At 45.1% G+C, this 19970-nt stretch overlaps 1 protein-coding gene across 4 annotated transcripts in view; it reads right to left on the reverse strand.

Moving 5' to 3' along the window:
- PTPRA (protein tyrosine phosphatase receptor type A) overlaps positions 1-19970 on the reverse strand; it is a 246022-nt gene that overhangs the window by 126059 nt on the left and 99993 nt on the right. For 3 of the 4 annotated variants that reach the window (XM_075930988.2, XM_075930990.2, XM_075930987.2), the window contains one exon: positions 14997-15068. The exons of the other annotated variant lie outside the window; for it this stretch is intronic. In XM_075930988.2, the coding sequence (XP_075787103.2) occupies positions 14997-15068 (72 nt within the window). Of the gene's footprint in view, positions 1-14996; positions 15069-19970 lie in introns of those variants that run through there. 4 annotated transcript variants of the gene reach the window in all.

Genomic DNA, 19970 nt, shown 5'->3' on the forward strand with positions numbered 1-19970 from the left:
TTCAAAACTAAAGGTCCTGAAAAGTGCTTTGGGGCTCTCCAACAGCTGGAATTGAAGAGATCACAAATGTTCTGTGATTACATAAGCAGTACTAGCATGTACTACTACTACTAACCTACAGGCTAGTGATATAATGCCAAAGGGTTTTCCCAATCACCTAAGAGAATAAGTCCTAATTTCAAGGAGCTAATTGTCAGAGACAAAGCAGAAGGTATATTTGTTTACATAAACAGCTGAAAGTATTAGCAGCAGGTTTCAGCATGCTTCCTGGCATGGTCTATATGAATTGTTTTATTCAAGTACACAAACACCAGTAAATCCAAAAAAGCAGGATACTGGATTTAAATGCCAGTGCCATGGGAAACAGTTATGAAAATTAAAACCTAGATGTTTATGAATGCATAAGAATGATCAGATTTTGCATGAGACTTCTGAAATGTGGTTATTTTCCTAGAAAATTCAAGTGAAAGTAAATTCATGCTCATTCAAAAATGGTCCTTTATCCTAAATTGTCTACACACAGGGCAGGATTTTAAAAAAAATTAAATGATTTAACAGGACAAATCTCCTGAATTCATGAAACCATGAATTCAAGGTGACTTGTTTTCTTTTACTTTCAAAAAGACTTCCCATGATTGGTTTGCATATCAACCCAGGCAAAAAATTGACACTGATTTCCAAAGAGTCTGAGAACCTTAGCTCCCAATAGTTTTTAAAGAAGTAAAATGGGAACTATGCTCTTTCAGAAATCAGGCTCTATAAATTTCACACAAATGTAAAATCAACAGAATTATACAGCTTAAAAACTCTGCTGGATTGTGAAACTGTCCAGAACAAAGCAGAGAATGTGCCCCTACTCCTTGGCATCACTTAAAAAACAAAACAAATGTATTTAACCGCCTAAGGTTATAATACAAATTGTAGATTATAGACTATAGGACTGGAAGTGATCGAGAGGGCATCTAGTCCAGTCCTTTGCACTCATGGCAGGACTAAACATTCTCTATACCACACTTGACAGATGTTAATCTCACCAGCTCTTAAAAATCTCTAATGGTGGAGACTCCACAGCCTCCTTAGGCAATTTATGCCAGTGCTTAACTATCTTCATGGTTAGAAAGCATTTCCTAATGGGCCAACTAAACCACCCTTGTGGAAATTTAAACCTATTGCTTTTTCTCCTATCCTTATAGGTTAAGGAGAACAATATTAATTCCTCCTCCTTGTAACAACCTTTTATGTATTTGAAAACTATTACCATGTCCCCTCTTAGACTTCTCTTCTCCAGTCTAAACAAACCAAGTTTTTTTTCCAATCTTTCCTCATAAGTCATATTTTCTAGAATTACAATCTTTTCGTTGCTCTTCTCTGGACTTCCCCCAATTTGTCCACATCTTTTCTGAAATGTGACATCTAGAAATGTAAAATACTCCAGATGAGTCCTAATCAACACAGACTCTCTAGTGGAAAAATTACAAGATCGTATTGCAAGACAGTATCAAAAGCTTTACTAAAGTCAAGATGTAGCATATCTACCACTTCACCCCATCCACAAGGACTGTTACCCTGTCAGACAGCTATTATGTTGGTTTGACATGATTTGCCCTTTACAAATCCAGGCTGACATACTTAACGACTTATATTCCAGGTGTTTACAATTGATTGCTTAATTATTTTCTCCATTATCTTTCTGGGTACTGAAATGAATCTGACTGGTCTAATTCCATAAATTGTCTTTATTTCTCTTTATAGATGAGCACTATATTTGCCCTTTTCCAGTCTTCTGGAATCTCTCCTGTCTTCCATGACTTTCCAAAAAGAATTGTTTATGGCTCCAGTATCTCCGTCAGCTCCTTGAATATTCTCGGATGTATTTCATCAGGCCCTGATGACTTGAAGACATACAACTTGTATAAGTAATTTTTAAACTTACCCTATTTTAACCTCTAATGCTACCTCACTTTCACTGACATTCACAATATCGTTACTAACTTTTTTTTTGTAAAAACTGCAACACGGTCACTTAATGCTTTCGTTTTTCCTCCCTCACTGAGTAACAGGGCTACTCTGTCCTCGGTCTTTCTCTTGCTTTTAATGTATTTACAGTGTGTTCTCTCAGACTAGCTCTAGACAAAATGATCATCTCACTTTGTCCTTTCTATGAAAAGTGGAAACAAGTATGGACTCAAGTTTCAAAGCACTGAAAAGCTCCTGATTAAAACCAGGGTAGTTTCTTGCCAAACTTCTGATCTTTTCTATGCAGAGAGATAATATTAAGGGAACAAGAGTAATCTATCTCCTTGAAAAACTGCCAACTCGGTTTCTTCTACAGGACTTGCTTCCCATGCGATGCTACCCACCATCTGAATTTGTTCCTGTCTGCCTTCTTGAAATCCATTTTCTTTATTTTGCTGCTCTCCCTCCTACCATTCCTTAGAATCATGAACTCTACATTTTCATAATCACCTTCACCTAAGCTAGCTGCTTTCTGCTTTCAAATTGTCAACTAGTTCTTATCTATTTGTCAAAATCAAATCTAGAACACACTCTTCCCTGGAGCTTTCTCCATAGGATAGATGTCTGTCTAACCTGCTTTTAACTATCTCCAGTGATGGAGATTCCACAACCTTTCTAGGCACTTTATTCCACTGTTTAACCATCCTAACAGTTAGGAAGTTTTTCCTAAATGTCCAACCTAAGCCTCCCTTGCTGCAGTTTAAGCCCATTGCTTCTTGTCCTATCATCAAATGCCAAGGAGAACAATTTCCCCCTCTCCTCCGTGACACCCTTTTAGATACCTGAAAACTGTTATCATGTCCTCTCTTGGTCGTCTCTTTTCCAAACTGAACAAACCCAATTCTTTCAGCCTTCCCTCATAGGTCATATTTTCTAGACCTTTAATTTTTGTTGCTCTTCTCTGGACCTCCTCCAATTTCTCCACATTTTTCTTGAAATGTGGTGCACAGAACTGGACACAATACTCCAACTAAGGACTAATCAGCAGAGAATAGAGCCGAAGATTGACTTCTCAGGTCTTGCTTATAACACTTCTATTTGGTTGCTTTTGCAGATAACTTAGAGCAGGGGTCAGCAATCCTTTCAAACCAAAGAGCCAAATTACATCAAAAAGCCGTATAAATATACATCTTAACATTATTGATAATTGACATAATGATTAACCATAGCCTACATGAAACATTGTACTCGAAGACTTTATTTAATGGGACTTCTGCTGCTGCATTTTTTCACACATTGCTTTGAAGTTTACATCATAACATAAGTTTACATCAAATCCAGCTTCATGCACACATTCATGATGCCTTCTGTCAATCGTATGGTGGGGACTGGGTATGTGGGGGCGCAGGAGTCTGGGGTGGAGTGTGTGAGGGGCACAGGAGTATTCCGATGCTGCAGCCAAGATGCGGGCTGGGCCACAGTTGCTGGCCAGGCGTAAAATATTATGTTTAATACAAAAGGTTTCAACGTTGTCTTTATTTATGGCAGGGGTGGGGAAGCTTTTTGGGGGTCAGGGGCCACTGTCCCATAGGGGAAAAAAAAATCAGCTGGGAACCACACAAGTGAGAAGGGAAAAAAAATCCTTCCAAAAACCTCCCAACCCTCACAGATGTGGCCCCCAACTGAGGCACCTTACTCCCCTGATACTCCAGCCCCATGGAGGGGAGGGAGAGAGGAAGGGCACGGAGGACTGAGGTTCAAGGCCTGAGGCCAAATTAACTTTTCTGGCATTCCAGGGTTAGTGGATTTTGTGGGTCCCTCTAGGCTCTGGGATGAAGCCAAAAAATGAGGGCACCAGCGTGTGGGATAGAGCTGCCAAGGAGTGGGATAGGGATAGGGGTGGGAGGTAGGGTGCAGGAGGGTGTCTGGCCAGGGAAGAGGGGGCAAGAGCAGCTCAGACAGTACCTGTTGGTCTCCAGGGGCGAGTATCTCTCAGGTAGGACCTGCAGGCAGCACTGAAAGAAGTGCTCGTGCCAGTCCCCTAGGAAATCCAGCTACTCCTCAGTCCCAAAATCTGGATCCACCACCATCTTAGCAGCCCCCGGCCCAGCACCTGCATGCTTAAGGTACATCACACCCCCGCATCCAGACGCGCTCTCTGGTGCTCACCAGGCAGGAGAGGCCATGCAGCTCCCTTATCCCACCTCCCTGGAGTACAGGGGAAGACAGGTGTATAAGGAAGCATGCACGGTGCTATGGGGGAGGGGGAGGAAAGGAGCAGCATGCACTTCTCCGCAAGCCAGATCCTGTGCGGAGCCTCAGGGCTCCGCCACCCGCCAGCAGGAAACCAGAGCTGGCTCCAAACCTGTGGCACACGCAATGCTGGATCACCAGCACGTGATCCCCATTGTGGGGAGGGGTGGATCGAAGAGGGGCTGAGCACAAGCCATGAGCCATATCTGGCTCCTAAGTGAGCCATAGGTTGCTGACCGACCTAGAGCTTTGATTAAAAATACTAGTACAGGTTATCTAGCTGTCAGCAACTGAGAATTGGCTTTGACATGCATATGCAATGTCAGAAATGTGGCAGCGGACCAACTTTCATGTCATGTGGGAGTGTCCCAGAGACAGATCTGTTCTAAGAAAAAGGAGTTCACAATCCCTGAATGAAGCATTCCTTACCCAAATAAGCAATCTGCCTGCAGGCTGTAACCACCATGAGGCCAAATCTGTTCATTTGAACGAGGAATACTGTTTCCATCAGCATGCAAACATGTTATGAACAGGTGTAACCCACACACCTAGTGTGGTTACCATGCAGTGGCACCTAGACCACAGCAACAGTTAAGACCAAGAGACCTCTACAGTATGAGCTGAGAACCAGCTGGCTCTCAGCTCAGAGGGTAGACTCCTATTCTCTGCTTCAGAGATCCCAGGTTCAAATCTAGCTGGTGGCAGTTACACAGGCATATCTTGAAATGCTCCTACACTGCATGGCAAAATGTCTACTGCCACATTTTATGAAGCAAATTGTTGTACATGGTGCAGAGTCTCCTTTTAAGGAAACTAGTTTATCTGGATACCATTTTGGCATCTATTTGGCTCCAATTACATTAACAGTCAATTGCCTCAATCTTAAAAAGTACTTATCCTCAACATCCATGCAGTAGGGCAGTACTATTCTATCCATTTTACAAATGGGGACATGGAGAGCCAGAGAGACTAAATAATTTGCCAAGGTCCTTAGCAGCCTGTAGTAGGACAGGGAACTGAAATCTGGACGTCCCAAGCTAGCACCCAAATTGCTGGACCTTTTCTTATCCAAGTCACTGGCTGTAATTTTAGTACTACAGAGGGAACAAGACACTCAGGTCATGGCTACATTGGCAAGTTACTGTGCAGTAAATCAGCATCTAGCACTCTAACTCCCAAAGTGTCCATATTCATAGAATCATAGAATAATAGGACTGGAAGGGACCTCAAGAGGTCATCGAGTCCAGCCCTCTGCCCTCAAGGCAGGACCAAGCGCCATCTACACCATCCCTGACAGATGTCTATCTAACCTGTTCTTAAATATCTCCAGAGAGGGAGATTCCACCACCTCCCTTGGCAATTTATTCCAATATTTGACCACCCTGACAGTTAGGAATTTTTTCCTAATGTCCAATCTAAACCTCCCCTGCTGCACTTTAAGCCCATTACTCCTTGACTTGTCCTCAGAAACCAAGAGGAACAAATTTTCTCCTTCCTCCTTGTGACACCCTTTTAGATATTTGAAAACCGCTATCATGTCCCCCCTTAATCTTCTTTTTTCCAAACTAAACAAGCCCAGTTCATGAAGCCTGGCTTCATAGGTCATGTTCTCTAGACCTTTAATCATTCTTGTCGCTCTTCTCTGTACCCTTTCCAATTTCTCCACATCTTTCTTGAAATGTGGTGCCCAGAACTGGACACAGTACTCCAGCTGAGGCCTAACTAGTGCAGAGTAGAGCGGCAGAATGACTTCACGAGTTTTGCTTACAACACACCTGTTGATACAACCTAGAATCATATTTGCTTTTTTTGCAACAGCATCACACTGTTGACTCATATTCAACTTGTGGTCCACTATGACCCCTAGATCCCTTTCCGCCATGCTCCTTCCTAGACAGTCGCTTCCCATCTTGTATGTATGGAACTGATTGTTCCTTCCTAAGTGGAGCACTTTGCATTTCTCTTTATTAAACCTCATCCTGTTTACCTCTGACCATTTCTCTAACTTGCTAAGGTCATTTTGAATTATGTCTCTATCCTCCAAAGAAGTTGCAACCCCACCCAGTTTGGTATCATCTGCAAACTTATATTGATAAGACACTTATCAATATAAGTGTTCAGTAACTCCACAGTTGCTGCACTCTCCGTAAGCCACCTCCAGGAGAAGCGTAGAGTTGCTGCGCTCAGGATCCAGTGCTCAGGTGCTAGTGTGAATGCTTGAATTGTTTGCTGCATTCTGACTGGCTTCTGGAAATGGCCCATAATCCTTCAAGTCCTCTTTGCTCCTTGTTTGAACTCGGCTGTCTACCCTATAGGCAAGTATATATCCGGTATGAGAGCTCTGTTTCGGACAGCCTGCATGCTCTTTTGATTTGCTCCACACTAGGAGACAAAAAAACCATTCAGGAGCAACACAGAGGCAGAGGGGTGTGCATGAGAGAAACTGCTGTGCAAAGAGCCAGGGAGGGAGGGCTGAGATTCTGGCGTTTCCTTTTCCCCCCTGCCTCAAGACTGGTTGTTTCCTGCCACTATCTGAACTTACATGCAGACATCATCTCTCTCCCTCTCACATACACACATGCCCTCTTCCACACTCTCCGCTTTGCCTGGACTTCTGTTGAAAAGCAGCCATCAATGTAGTAGGATGACCATGGGCAATGGGAATGGGAAATCTGCCTTATGTGACACTGACAGCCCTGTGCAGCACTGCAAACCCTTTCCAAAGCACCCTGTGGTGAGTTGCACAGTGGAATAGCTACCACAATGCACTGCTCTCTCTGACATGGCAAGAGGGCTCATGTGGACCTGCTCCACCATCACAAGAAGCATAGTGTGGACACACAACAGCGGTTTCCCTACAGTGCTCTGTGAGCAACACTAACTACCAGAACTTTACATCTGCTAGTGTAAACATAGCCTCAGTGTAGACCAGGCCTGTACAACATGCGGCCTGCAGGGGCTCACTGTTCGGCCCGTGACCAGGACCAGATTAAGGGGTGGGCTAGCTGGGCAGCTGCCCGGGGCGCCAACCTATGGGGGGGCCACTAAAACATCCCAGCACCGAGAGTCACTTTGTCAAGCGGCGCGTACCTGCTGCGCTGCCGTGTGGACGGGACTCCACGACCCCGGGTCTCCCCTGTCTGCCAATGTCTGGTATTTTCTGAATTTCCAGCTGGGCACTGGACAGAAGCCTGGTGGCACCTCCTGTGGTTGCGTGCTGAAGCCGGGCAGTGTGGGATTTTTTTTTTTTTGAATGCCCGGCACATGTGGGTCTCCCCCTCCGACTAAAATTTTTAGCGCGGATGTTCGGCATTTTTTGGGAGAGCATCTGGCAACCCTACTTGCGGCCCGCAGCTGTTTCTTTGGAGTAATATGACCCTTGCCGCTTTCCGAGTTGTGCAGGCCTGGTGTAGACATAGCCCAAGCCAGCTGATTCAGACTTGCAGGCCTCAGAGCTATGTAATTACAGCACAAGCTCCCAGACTCAGTCAAAGCCAAAGCTCTAGGACTCTCCAACCTCACAGGGTCCTAGAGATTGGGCTCAAGCCCAGAAGTCTATGATGCAACTAAACAGATATAACCCCAGGATACATCTAGGCTCAAGTGATGGGGCTAAAAATTGCAGTGTAGATATTCAGGTTTGGGGTCCAGCTCAGGCCATGGGACCCTATGAAGGGTCCAGCCTGAACGTCTACAATCTGATATTTTGCCTCACAGCTCGAGTCCATTGACCCAGGCTCAGACACTATAACAAAGGTTTTTATTGCAGTAAGAGACATATCCTCAGGGCCTGATTTTCATTTACACTAAGATCAATTTTCACTGTTTTACTTCAAGTAATCTAGAGGTAAAGAGGATTAAAACAAAATTAAAAGGATAGGAAATTGTTCGATTCATTGCTTTAGCCATTTGGTCCCAGGATATTAGATTAGGTGAATAAGGCAATATCTTTTATTGGACCAACTTCTGCTCACGAGAGACAAGTTAGAGATCTCTGCGACTTGAAAGCTTCTTTCACAAAACAGAAACTGGTCAAATAAAAACTAATACCTCACCCACCTTGTCTCTCTAGGAATCATAAATGAGAGAGAGGGGAAGATCAGCACTTCTGCATGAAAATCAGCGTAGGAATAACTCCCTTCAGTCTGTCTGCAGGATTTTGTCCAGTCTGGGTTTAAAAGCATCAGAGTTGAGGTTTTCACCATTTCCTTTGACAATTTAACAGATCATACTAGACATGAAAAACAACACTCATCTCAAACCACCACCTTGCCATCCACTGCTTCCCATCTGCTCAGTATCAGTTCACTTACATTTTATTCAGAAACATTAACTACAAATTGTAACGTAAACATGACACAAACATTTGTTCCACGGCACAGACATTCACTACTACAGGTTGAGCCTCTGTTGCCTGAGAGACCCTGGCCCCAACACATTTGTGGTCCTCTCAGCAAACTGGTGGAGATACTGCAGTCCATGGCAGAAGGGGGGTGCTAAGCCCACAGAGCCAGAAAGTGGGGGCTGCAGAATACGGATGTAAGTGACTAGTCACCAGTCAACTACCTGATAAGCAGAAGCTTATTGGATAGTTAAGCAGCCACTCGACTAGTTGCTTCCTGCCCCCTTGCTGCCTATCAGAGAGAGAAAGCAAGGAGGGGAGAGGAGCAGGAGCCGGTGCTGAGAGGAGCCATCTTAAAAGCCGGTTCCCCGCCAGCACAGTCTCTGCGCGGGGCATAAGAGACAGAGGCGTCCCTACTGCTGCCCCTTTCTCTTTAAAATTGTACAAGAGCCGCGGGCGGGAACTTGTACATTTCCAAGGGAGAGGTGCAGTAGTTGGGACCCTGCTGCGCCCTTCCCTTTGTATAAGAGCCCACCCGCAGCTCTTGTACATTTCAAAGGGAGAGGTGCAGTAGTTGGGACCCTGCTGCGCCCTTCCCTTTGAATAAGAGCCCACCCGCAGCTCTTGTACATTTCAAAGGGAGAGGTGCAGTAGTTGGGACCCTGCTGCGCCCTTCCCTTTGTATAAGAGCCCACCCGCAGCTCTTGTACATTTCAAAGGGAGAGGTGCAGTGGGATAGCGAGCACCCTCTTATCCACTAATTGAGTAGTCAATGGAAATTCCATCGACTACTCAATTAGTTGGTTAATCAAAATTTAACATCCCTACTGCAGAGCACACAGCTGGCAGGGCCATGAGCACCAACAGAGCTACAGCCAGAGCCCATGAGGCCATGGAGCCTGCACAGCTGCTACAGTCAGGGTGCTGAGGGCAGCGGTGCTAGGAAGCTAGGGAGAGGAGCCCTGGGGAGATGCTGGTGCCCCACCCCCACCTTCCCTGGGCTGGAAAACTCCCTTGTCGGGGACCGATCAGGACCCAAGGGAGCCAGACCAGGGAGGTCCAATCTGCCGTTATATTTAACAGTGACGGCTAAAATATAGTTTTTAGATAACAGTTCTCAAAATAAACACCTCTGTGGCGACATCACTCCTGCTTATTTCAGCCTGTTGTAGCTCTCTCTCCAATTCAAGTGTCATTAATGACAATGGATAAGCCACTGAAGGAGCTTCACTCAGCACTGCTCTTGCTTCTATGCTTGTCAGATCATACAATACCGCATTCAATTCTCATGGCAAGTTACAAAAATAGGGGGATGTCCCTCTGTCAGTCAACTTTTTCAGTTGCACATGAATGTTGATGAGCCTGTAGCAACTGTCTAAGGCAGGTGCCCACTTATTCTTTTTCTTCCTTGTGTCTACTCATGAAGCTAGTAGGGTTTTAAGCAACTAGTCAAGTAGTCTACTCTCCAATAAGCATATGCTTATCGGGTAGTTGAGTGACTACTCGACTATTCACTTCTCCCACCCCATTCTGCCTCTATTAGAGGCCGCCAGGGGCAGGAGAGCAAGAGCTCGTGCTGGGGGAGGGAGAGGAGGGACTGGCTTAAAAGCTAGTTCCCCCAGCACCATCTCCGTGGGGGGGGGGGGGGGGGGGGCAAGGGAGGCGGAAGCACAGCAGGGGACCAGGCACTTTAAAAAGCAGAGGTACAGTGTCTGGAACAGGGCACGAGCCGGGACAGCTGATTCTTGCCTCGTGCCCGGTCCCGCACTGCGCCTCTGCCTCCGACTGGCTCTTAAAACATTTTAAAAGGCAGAGCCGCAGCGGGCTTAGCTCCCGAGACCAGAATCTAACCCTGCTGCAGCTCTGCAGTTTCCCCCCTTGTCAACTAATCGAATACTCTATTGAAAGTCTATCGACTACTCTATTAGCTGATTAAATGAAATATAACATCCCTAGAAGGTAGAAAGTATTAGAAATTTATTCACTACCCCAGCTTCAGTTTAAATGCCACGTTAACCTGCATTTATGTTGGAGCTGAGCTGAATCAAGAATTTAATAAACTTAGGCTTATTACCGTATGTGCATGAGACGTTTTTGGGTCTGGATGACTTTTTCCTATTTATGAGGATATTCATTATTCTTACTTATTCACTAGACAACTTGGATCAACAGTTTTCAGCCTATGGCTTTTCTGAAAAATTTAGCTATCTGCATTGAGAGACCCATCACATGGGCAGCTGGGTTAATGGAATGAGAGGCATATCTTAATATCTCCATATAGATGTGCATGCATGCTACCGCCTACACCAGAGAACCCCTCCTTTCTTGATTTTGTAATTAAGGACTAGTATTTTATCTAAATTAATCAAAGAGACTACTCCCAAAAGGCAGGATAATCAAATGGGCTTTAACATGGCATCTTCTAGCCACAACTTGAATCATATATAGATCCATCACTTGGGCACTCACATACTATGAAGAATAGCATGAACGTCTACATAGATGTTCATTTTGTAAAAAGATTCATTCATGCAAAGTCGTTCTCTAAGTACACTCTACGCACACCTCTTATTCCAAGCCAAACAAGTAGTGCAAATACATTTTCAATCCACTACCCTGTTGTAAATCGTTTGCTCTTGTCAGAATATGAACTTCCATCTCCTCTTCCAACTGACAGTGAGCTAACACTGTCTATGAAACCCACCATTGTCACCAGAAGATAACACTCTTTTTTCGGCATGCAGCTTTCTTACACTGGATCAAATGTTCATTTATGATACAGTCTTGCAGTCCCTGGGTTGCATGCAAGAGTGCAAAATCCAGCTCAATGTGATACAGGCTGAACCTCTCTAAACCAGAACACTCTTGTCCAGAAACAGCCATCATCCAAGCATGATTTTAGTTAACCGGATGGCCACTTCCCATGGATGTGGCCAAATATCCTGCAGTCCCATAAAGTTTGTTTACAGCTATTCAGTGTTCTGTGCTGTTATTTAGCTCTAATTTATCCCTAAATGTCTTCTAAGAGCACAGTAAGCTGCAGAAGTGTTAGTAATGCTGCTAGACAATATTGACCTCTCGTGGTCTAGAAAATTCTCTCATTCGGAACCAGTCAGGTCCCAAGGGTTCTGGATTAGAGAGGTTCAACCCGTATTGCATCTGAGCATAGATTTTAGATTTCATGTGTATCTCTGGACAAGAATGCTGTTAAACTGGTGGAAATTTAGACACTGATCTCCACTCTGAAGGCAATAGCAGTCTCTGCGTAGAAAACAGTGCCAGTTGTATTGGGCCTTTAGAGAAAGGGGAAAAAAAATAAGAATCAGGCTGGACTTAAATGTGTCCAAAGTGATGTATAAAAGGACAGGAGGGATCAATAACCATCTACAAGTTTGGGATTTAGAGGATACGAACACCAAGTGGCTTTGGGAGAGGGAGGGGAGCCTTTGTGGAGTATGGTGGTCAATGGGGGGCAGGAAATAACTGGGATTTGTTAGATCAGTGGTTCCCAACCTTTTTTATACCGCGGACTAGCAAACCCATTCAAACTTTCAGTGGACTGGTAACATTTGCATATTTTGCATATTCATTATGCAAATAATGATTATGTAAATAAAATGTTGCTGGTCCGCCAAAAAGCTCCAGCCCTCAGAGCCGCCACAAAGCCAGCTTCCTCTCCGGCACTCACCATGTGACAGGTGGCTGCCACAGCTGAAGTCAGCTGTTCACGGTGGCTCTGGAGGCCGTGGCTGGGGTACATCCCAAACTCAGAGCCCCCCAGTGCCAGCCCTAACCCCTAGGAGCCCCCAACCCCTCCACAACCCCCCTGTACCAGCTACTGGCCCCAGAGTCCCCTGCATCCAACCTCTTACCCAGGCCAGCCTCCTGTCCTCAGAACCCCCCAATGTCAGCCCCCCATCCCAAACATCTCAGTGCCAGCCTGCCAGCCCCCCAACCTTTAGAGTCCACCACCACCAGACCCCCCCTTCCCAGTGCCAGCCTCCTGTTTCCAGAGCTCCACTACACTCAACTCCCACAGAGCTCCCCCCAATGCCCAATATTAGCTCGAACCCCAGTGCCAGCCCCCTAGAGCCCCCCAGCACTAGCCCTATCCCCAGAGCCTCTCTCTCCCCCCTCACCTAGTCCTGCACTGCCTCCCAGCTGAGTGCTGCTGCCCAGGCTGCAGCTGTTCTAAGGCTGCCATGCCGGGCTCCACGCAGCCCTACCACCATGTAGCAAACCACTCTTCTACATCCGGGAGGGGACCCCGCCCCTGCCCAGTGCTGGCTGGCTTAGAGGCAGGGAAGGACATGCCCCTCCCAACAGCCACCGCAGGAATGGAGACTGCTGGGCAGTGTGCCCCGGACCCAAAGCCACCACAGCCTGACAGCCAGTGGTTCGTGGCCCAGCACCAGGTCACAGATCAGCGGTTGGGAACCACTGTTAGAGCAGTGTTTCTCAACTTTTTTTTTTAAAGTACCCCCAGGACCTACAGTTTTCAGACTCATGCATTTTTTTTCTACCATTGCAACTTAATTGTAGCTGGGCGGGTGATGAAATTTTTGGGTGTAAAAAGTACAACAATAATAAAGCAATGTAAAACTTAAAACAAAAAATCAGTTTTCTTCAAATATCATTCGTGTTGATGTACCCCCCCCCCCCCCCCGACTTCTCTCAAGTACCCTAAGGGTACTCATACCATGGGTGAGAAACACTGTGTTAAATGACATTGAGCAAGGAAACATTTAGATGGAGTATAAGGAAAAAGTTACCAAATAGTGAAATCTTAGGTTGTGGAACAGTCAGTCACAGAAAACCAGAGCAAAGGAGATACTGTAAGAGAATTCTTTATTGGCTGAAGGACAACCTAAAAGGTCTTGCTTATGCATAACCCTGTGACATGTGCTGCCTATCTCAAACATCTCCTAGTTATGGCCGTGTGAGTTACACATGGCAAAAGGAATTAGAAGAAAGGATGCCAAAGGTGGCAATAAATGGAATTAAGGATGGCATGTAATTGTAGACTTGGAGAACAAGTCTGCATTCCATACCACCACACATGTATGAAACAGGTATTCTCATTTGAAGCCAGATTCCAACACCTTCCTCACCCTGTAGAATATCCTACTCACAAATCATTTCCCCATTAATTTCCTGTTGGACTCCTCATGAAGCAAAGTACTAGGAGTGTCAGTTTTTAGCCCTCTGTCTTGCACAGTGCCAAACAGTATCAGTGAACACAAACATCAGGGAAAATGTTCCATGTGACTGTATTTGGCAAGTCATATTTCTAATCTCACTACGGCATTTAACATTTGCTTTTTTTTTTTTTAAGTGGATAATTTGCAGAGATCTTAAGGTAATTCTCACTGTACCTACAATAGCATATATGGGGAACTGCCTTCTAGTACAGCTCTACCAGAGGGTGGCAACAGCAGAACAGATGTAACAAACAGGCAGTATGGATGGAGCACTACTATGAAAGTCAGAACACCTGGGTTCTATTCCCAGCTCTACCACTAAACCTGCATAACATGAGAAAATTTGTTCACTGTTTTGTTTTCCCTCCTACCCCTTCTCCTGTCTAATTCAACAAGAAACTCTTCAGGGCTGCCTTATACTGCCTTATGTCCGTATACAGAGACTGGGACAATAGATTCTCTCAGTGCTACCGTAACACAAATAATGAGTAGGGCGATGGTGTTTTACTGTTACGATGCTGAATTCTGCACAGATCCTGGTGGTGAAAGCACACTGTCTACATCAACATTTTCTTTTTGCTACCACTGGCAGAATGGAAACACAGGAAGCTTTCTGAAAAGTGCAAAAATGGACAAGACACAAAGTACTAAAGTAATGAGTGTCTCAAAAATTTCTATAATAAATGCTAAACATGAGTGCATTTATATTTGCTTTTCAAATCCTTTACTCCACCCCCCATTATATTCATGTTTTTAGCACAACAATCCCTCTATTTCATTTTCAGCAGTTTGTAACACTTCTGTACCTACCGTGGCAGGTGGGGACAGACTAGATGGCCACAGCACTTCAACATAACGGAAATAGACTAATAAAATATATTCTACTTAGTGGCTCAAATTGACAAGTGAGCACCTGAATTGTAAACTCAACCACTTAGTTCCAAGACAACAAAAAATCAATGTACCGAGCTCTTCGAATCAAGTTTGTTACAACTTAAAGCTTATTATCCTTCAGGCAACTGTATGTGTTATGTTCCAGGTTACTCTAAAAATCCCAGACTTTTTTTTCATTTAAAGGGACATTTATAAGAACACGTTAGTACTTTAGTAGTGTCCCAATATCACCACTGATAATTACTACATTTTAAATAAAGCAAAGATTATCGTTTGCCTATTAAATCTCAATCCCCGCTTCAAAAAGAGGGGAAGTAAGGTGATGCCCAAATTAGTGACTCTTTCCTTACCTTAATCATTGTAAGCGCATCATCCATCTGTAAATCCTTAGGATCCCATACAGATTCTTTTAACTGTGTCCCCTGAAAGTGAAGCCAAAAAAACCAACTTTTACTTCAACAACTATACAATTATGAATATTTTTAGGAAAGATGCGGAAGAGCAAAACACTTGCCACTGCCTTTAGAAAAATCATTTCTATTTCACTTGCTCTTGCTCTAGAAACAGAAATTTACTGGATGTTATTGGAAAAGCTATAGAGAGCTTGAGCGAGAAAAATATATGAACTAAGAATGTTAAGGACTAGTTGATTCCTCCCCCCTCCCCCGCTGCTGCCACTATGAGATAGAGACAGTAAAGGGGAGAGAAGGCAACTTCAAAGCAGCAAAGCAGCACAACTGAGCCGCACTGCCGCTTTGAAACCCCAAGGCACTGCCCCTTTAAAACACTGAAGTGTGGAGCTCAGGGACAGCTGGGGAGTCCCCAGCTGATCCAGGGCTCTATGCAGCATTTCCCCAGAACCCAGGGTCAGCTGGGGAGTCCCCAGACTCTGAGTCCCTTGCTGATCCCAGGCTCCATGGCTTTGAAAGCACAAGGGCCCCTGCTGGGGACTCTTGTACATTTCAAAGCAGGCACCCCCCGCTGGCCCTGGGCTGTACAGAGAGTTCTGCATTCCTAGTTTGAAATGTACAGGACCCCCAGAAGGGGCTCTTGTACATTTCAAAGAGGAATGAGCAAGTGCCTATTGACTAGTCGAGTAGTCAATGGAAATTGACTACTCTATTAGTCAAAGAACTGCATTTTAACATCCCTAATATGGACACATCTTTAAATTCCATTGAGATACAAAGGACATAGCCTCATCATGTACCAGTCTCTTACAAGGTACTAAGCATGCACAGGGGATAATACCACCTTAAAATGAGTGATCAGTATAAAAGTAGTCTGTTGGAAAGGAGTAGGGAACATCTGGCCCATAGGCTAGTTACATCCACCTGCTTAATTTCATGTGGCCCGCTGAAACTTCCCTACTGCACTCAGTGCACCAATGGCAGGGCTGGGGTTAACCCTCTAAACTCCACATTGCCAGAGCCCTGTATTGCCCACAGCTGGGGCTGACCTACTGAGCTCTGTGCTACCCCAAGGGGTTAGCTCTGAAGGACGTGCTACCCACCAGCAACCAAGTTTTCCTTTCTCCTGCTGACAGGCAATGCTGACATCAGCTGACCAGACAGCAGCCACTGTCCTCTACTCTGCCTTGCAGCCAGGACAAATACCCAGTGGTACCTCCCTGTGCCTTATGAGAATTGGCTGGTAAGTATGAATATGCGTAACTCGCAGTTGTTTTATACAAAATACCTCATGTGACCTATCAATTTTAACGTTACAATCTGCTGCAGGTGTATGTTGTCTTTTCATGCATGTACCATTCTTGAAAGTGAGGTTAGAAATATACAGGTGGATACGTTTATAGTTCTACATGTGATAAGGAGGGCCATCTCTGATGCCCTGAAATGTAATAACTCCATGAATAAATTAACGGAATAGTCTTACTTGTCCTGTAAGCCCAAACAGTCATTAATTTATCTGGGGTTGTAGTCTCATTGGGGGTTGTTTTCCTGGGTTCTGAGTCCTTAGAAGTGAGCCCTCGCAGAGCTGAACTGGTTCAATGTGTGTTGTTCTGCATAGGGCAGTAACCCCCAACTCCGTGCCGAGGCTGGCAAAGGCCAGAGGGCCTGACCCAACAGGACAGGGTGCTGGGAAGCCCCAGATAGCAGGCCGGCAAGTGTCAGCGACATGAACAGCACCTTCAGGAACTTCTGTGACTTCAAATTGCCACGCGCAGTTTGGGCAAAAAATAGGGACGGTTGGTCCAGAGCTGAAAAAGAGGACTGTCCTGGCCAAAATAGGATGCATGGCCATCTTAAGAATACCAGTCCATCTATGAAGGGAGATGAAGACCATCATGAGGAAGAGACAGTCACCTCTCCATAGTCAGGCTTGAGACCTATTTCCATTCTAAGGTCTCACTTTAACTCTCTCTAAATCACACAAACTCATTTCAACTTCACATTTTGCATGGAAAAAAATTGTTACCCAAAAGAGAGAGTTACAGTTTTATTACTTGTGTGGTGTGTGCGTGCGCGAGAGGGGGGGGGGTTCCAGGTGGGAGCTGGTCTGTGAGGGGAGCCACTTTAAAAACTGGCAGAGGCAGCAGTGCAAGGTGGGAGCAGCTCCTGTCCAGGGGACTGAGGTCCCGGACCCGGCGCGAACGGGAACTGAGCTGGACTAGGCTGCCTGCCCGCCTGGCTCCATTTCAAATGCAGAGCTGCAGTGGGGGAAGGTCCCAGACCCGGGCCAAGCCTGGACTGAGCCTGCTTTAAAAAAAAAAATGTATTGGCATTGGCGGGAGGGGGGCTGTGCGTGTAGTCTATAGCATTAACCTATACACTTCTGCTTACTGGTTAATCTACTACACTATTACATCCCTACACTGAAGTGGACCAGCAGCACAAAAGCTCAGAGATTCTCTCAAATCTTTTACAATCATGCCAGTCATGAAAAGGTATTTAGATCTGTGGAGAAACTGAGCCACGTGCCAAAAACATGACAAGAACAGAGTAAGGGTTAGAAAGATTTCAACTGACTTCAGTGGGCAAAATTGGATTGGGCCTCCAAGTTCAGATAGTTATTGAAGTCACATGAGTAATCAGTGACAGAACAGACTAAAACTTCGGGAGTCTGACTCCTTCTCCTCTGTTCTAGTTCTTAGACTCAATGCCCTCCCTACTTCCTTTTGACAGATGTTAAATATAGGACTGTGCAGACATATTCCAAGATATTGATAACTGTATTTAACATAAGTGAACAGTGCTATGCATGCCAAGAATATTATACAACCAGATCTGCTCTTGGAGTTTAAATTTAGATGATCATAAAGAAAAAAATATACATTAGCAATTGAATAAGTGCGTACACCAGCACAGAGAGGACAGGAATGTATGTTCTATATTCAACTTAGTGAGAACCATCCAGCCTTACAAGTATTTTCACTAGACTGCCTTGTTAAGATTGGACAGACAGTGTCCCTACAATGTAATCCAAATGCCAGATAATCTTACAAAAATGCAATATCCCGAGGATATGAATATAACAGTCTTGCCACGGAGCAGTCAGCTGACTGATAAGCCATGTCTGCAGCCCAATGGCCTCAATACATGCTCTAATTAGGCTACCCTTGCTGTTTGTGTATTTGGATGGCAGCATTCTTAGAGGAGAGAATCTGTATACTGTTGGGGACACACATGACACCAAGAGAAGGGCTTCATCTACAACAAGGGGTGTAAGTCTTCCATTGTTGTAAGCCTAATCAGCTGCATCTGTGCTAGCAATGTTGGAAGTACTAGCACAGACCAGGCTCAATTGTTTTTTACTACTATGTTGTCTAGAGGGTAGAGGGCTGTCAAAAGGGCTCAGGAGAATAAAAAAGTTTGTATGGAAACAAGATGCTTTAGGTTAGTCACTTGTAAAATAAAGATAACTTACATTCATAAGGTTTTGCGTGAAAGATGTGCTTTACAAACACGGTCAGTATTACACCCATGTTATGGACAGAAAAAATGAGATGGAGATACTGAGGCTAAGATTTTCTAAAGAGGCATTTCCTAAAGTGTGAGGCATCCGGTGTCCACTGAATTTCAAGGGGAGTCATGATCTAAACTTTAGTATGCTCCTTTTGAAAATAAAAATAAAAAGTCAAAGCTTAAGACACTTAATAAAATCCCGCAGCAACAAATCCAAATAAAATCCCGCAGCAACAAATCCAAATACAACTCCGAAGTTCAGTCTACTAGTCCTGTTATACAACAGTACTGAAAAGAAAGAAAAACACCAAGCCACACTACTTTAGTCATGACATACTTCACTAGGATGTTGATACTTTCATGCATGATGCAAGTCTCCAAAATTCATGGATCAAAAGGTGCTGTGTGCAAAGGAAGTTTTGTAACTGAGTTTGGCACCTACCATTGAGTTGCACGAATGCAGAGATGTGCACTTCGTGAGGACTGGCGTGAGAACAATTCAAATCTATTCCATGTGTAAGTCCAGTTGTTCCCAACCTGTGGTCTGAGGACCCTGGTGGCCTACGATGGTACTGCAGGGCATCCATGAAAAGTTTAAAAATAAGTATTGGGCATGGGCTCAATCCTTACTTCTCTTTTCAGTTCTTACTTTTTTTTCCCCCCTCCTCGGGGACAGGGGGTTCTGAAATTTGAATACACTGAAAAGGTGTCTGTACGCTCAAAAAAGCTGGGAACCACTGTGTTAGCTGATTTTTCACACAGGAGTAGCACAAGTTACAGCTTTGAATCCTGTATCCCTATCTCCCCTACTCAACAGCAAGGCCAGAAGGACAGGTGTTGGGTGGGAACTCATCCGTAAACCCTCCTTTTTTCTGGCAAAGGAGGCACCACTCCTTCTAAACCCACCACAACTAAGAGTTCAGGAGCCCAAAGACTGGAACTTAAGAGACAACCTTATATTCATACAGGCCCCTCTTCCCCCCCCCCCCCCCCCCAAAAAAAAAAATTTAAGGTCTACGTCAGGACGGGAAATAATTTTTTTTTGGGGGGGGGGGGGGGGGGGGAGACACTCCAAAATTTTGGAAAGTGGCCGGGCGCCACACTCTTCCATGGTATTAATGGAGGAGGTGCGGAGTCTGGGATGGAGATTGGGTGCAGAAGGGAACTTGGGTAAGGGATTGGGGTGTAGGACGACCTGTGAGGTCTGGGAAGGAGTCTGTGAGAAGGAGGCAGCTGTGACCTGAGGCACAGGATTTGGGTTGTGATCTAGGGCAGGAGGGAATTATCGGAGCAGGGAATTGGGGTGTAGGGTCTGGGGGGGCAGAGGGTTTGGGTTATGTGGGGTAGGGGGTAAGAATGGGGGTGCAGAGGGCTGGGGGAGAGAGGGGCCTGCCTCTGGCT

The sequence above is a fragment of the Pelodiscus sinensis genome, chromosome 4 (genome assembly GCF_052426305.1).
Source record: "Pelodiscus sinensis isolate ZL-2025 chromosome 4, ASM5242630v1, whole genome shotgun sequence".
In the NCBI taxonomy this organism is placed as follows: Eukaryota; Metazoa; Chordata; order Testudines; family Trionychidae; genus Pelodiscus; species Pelodiscus sinensis.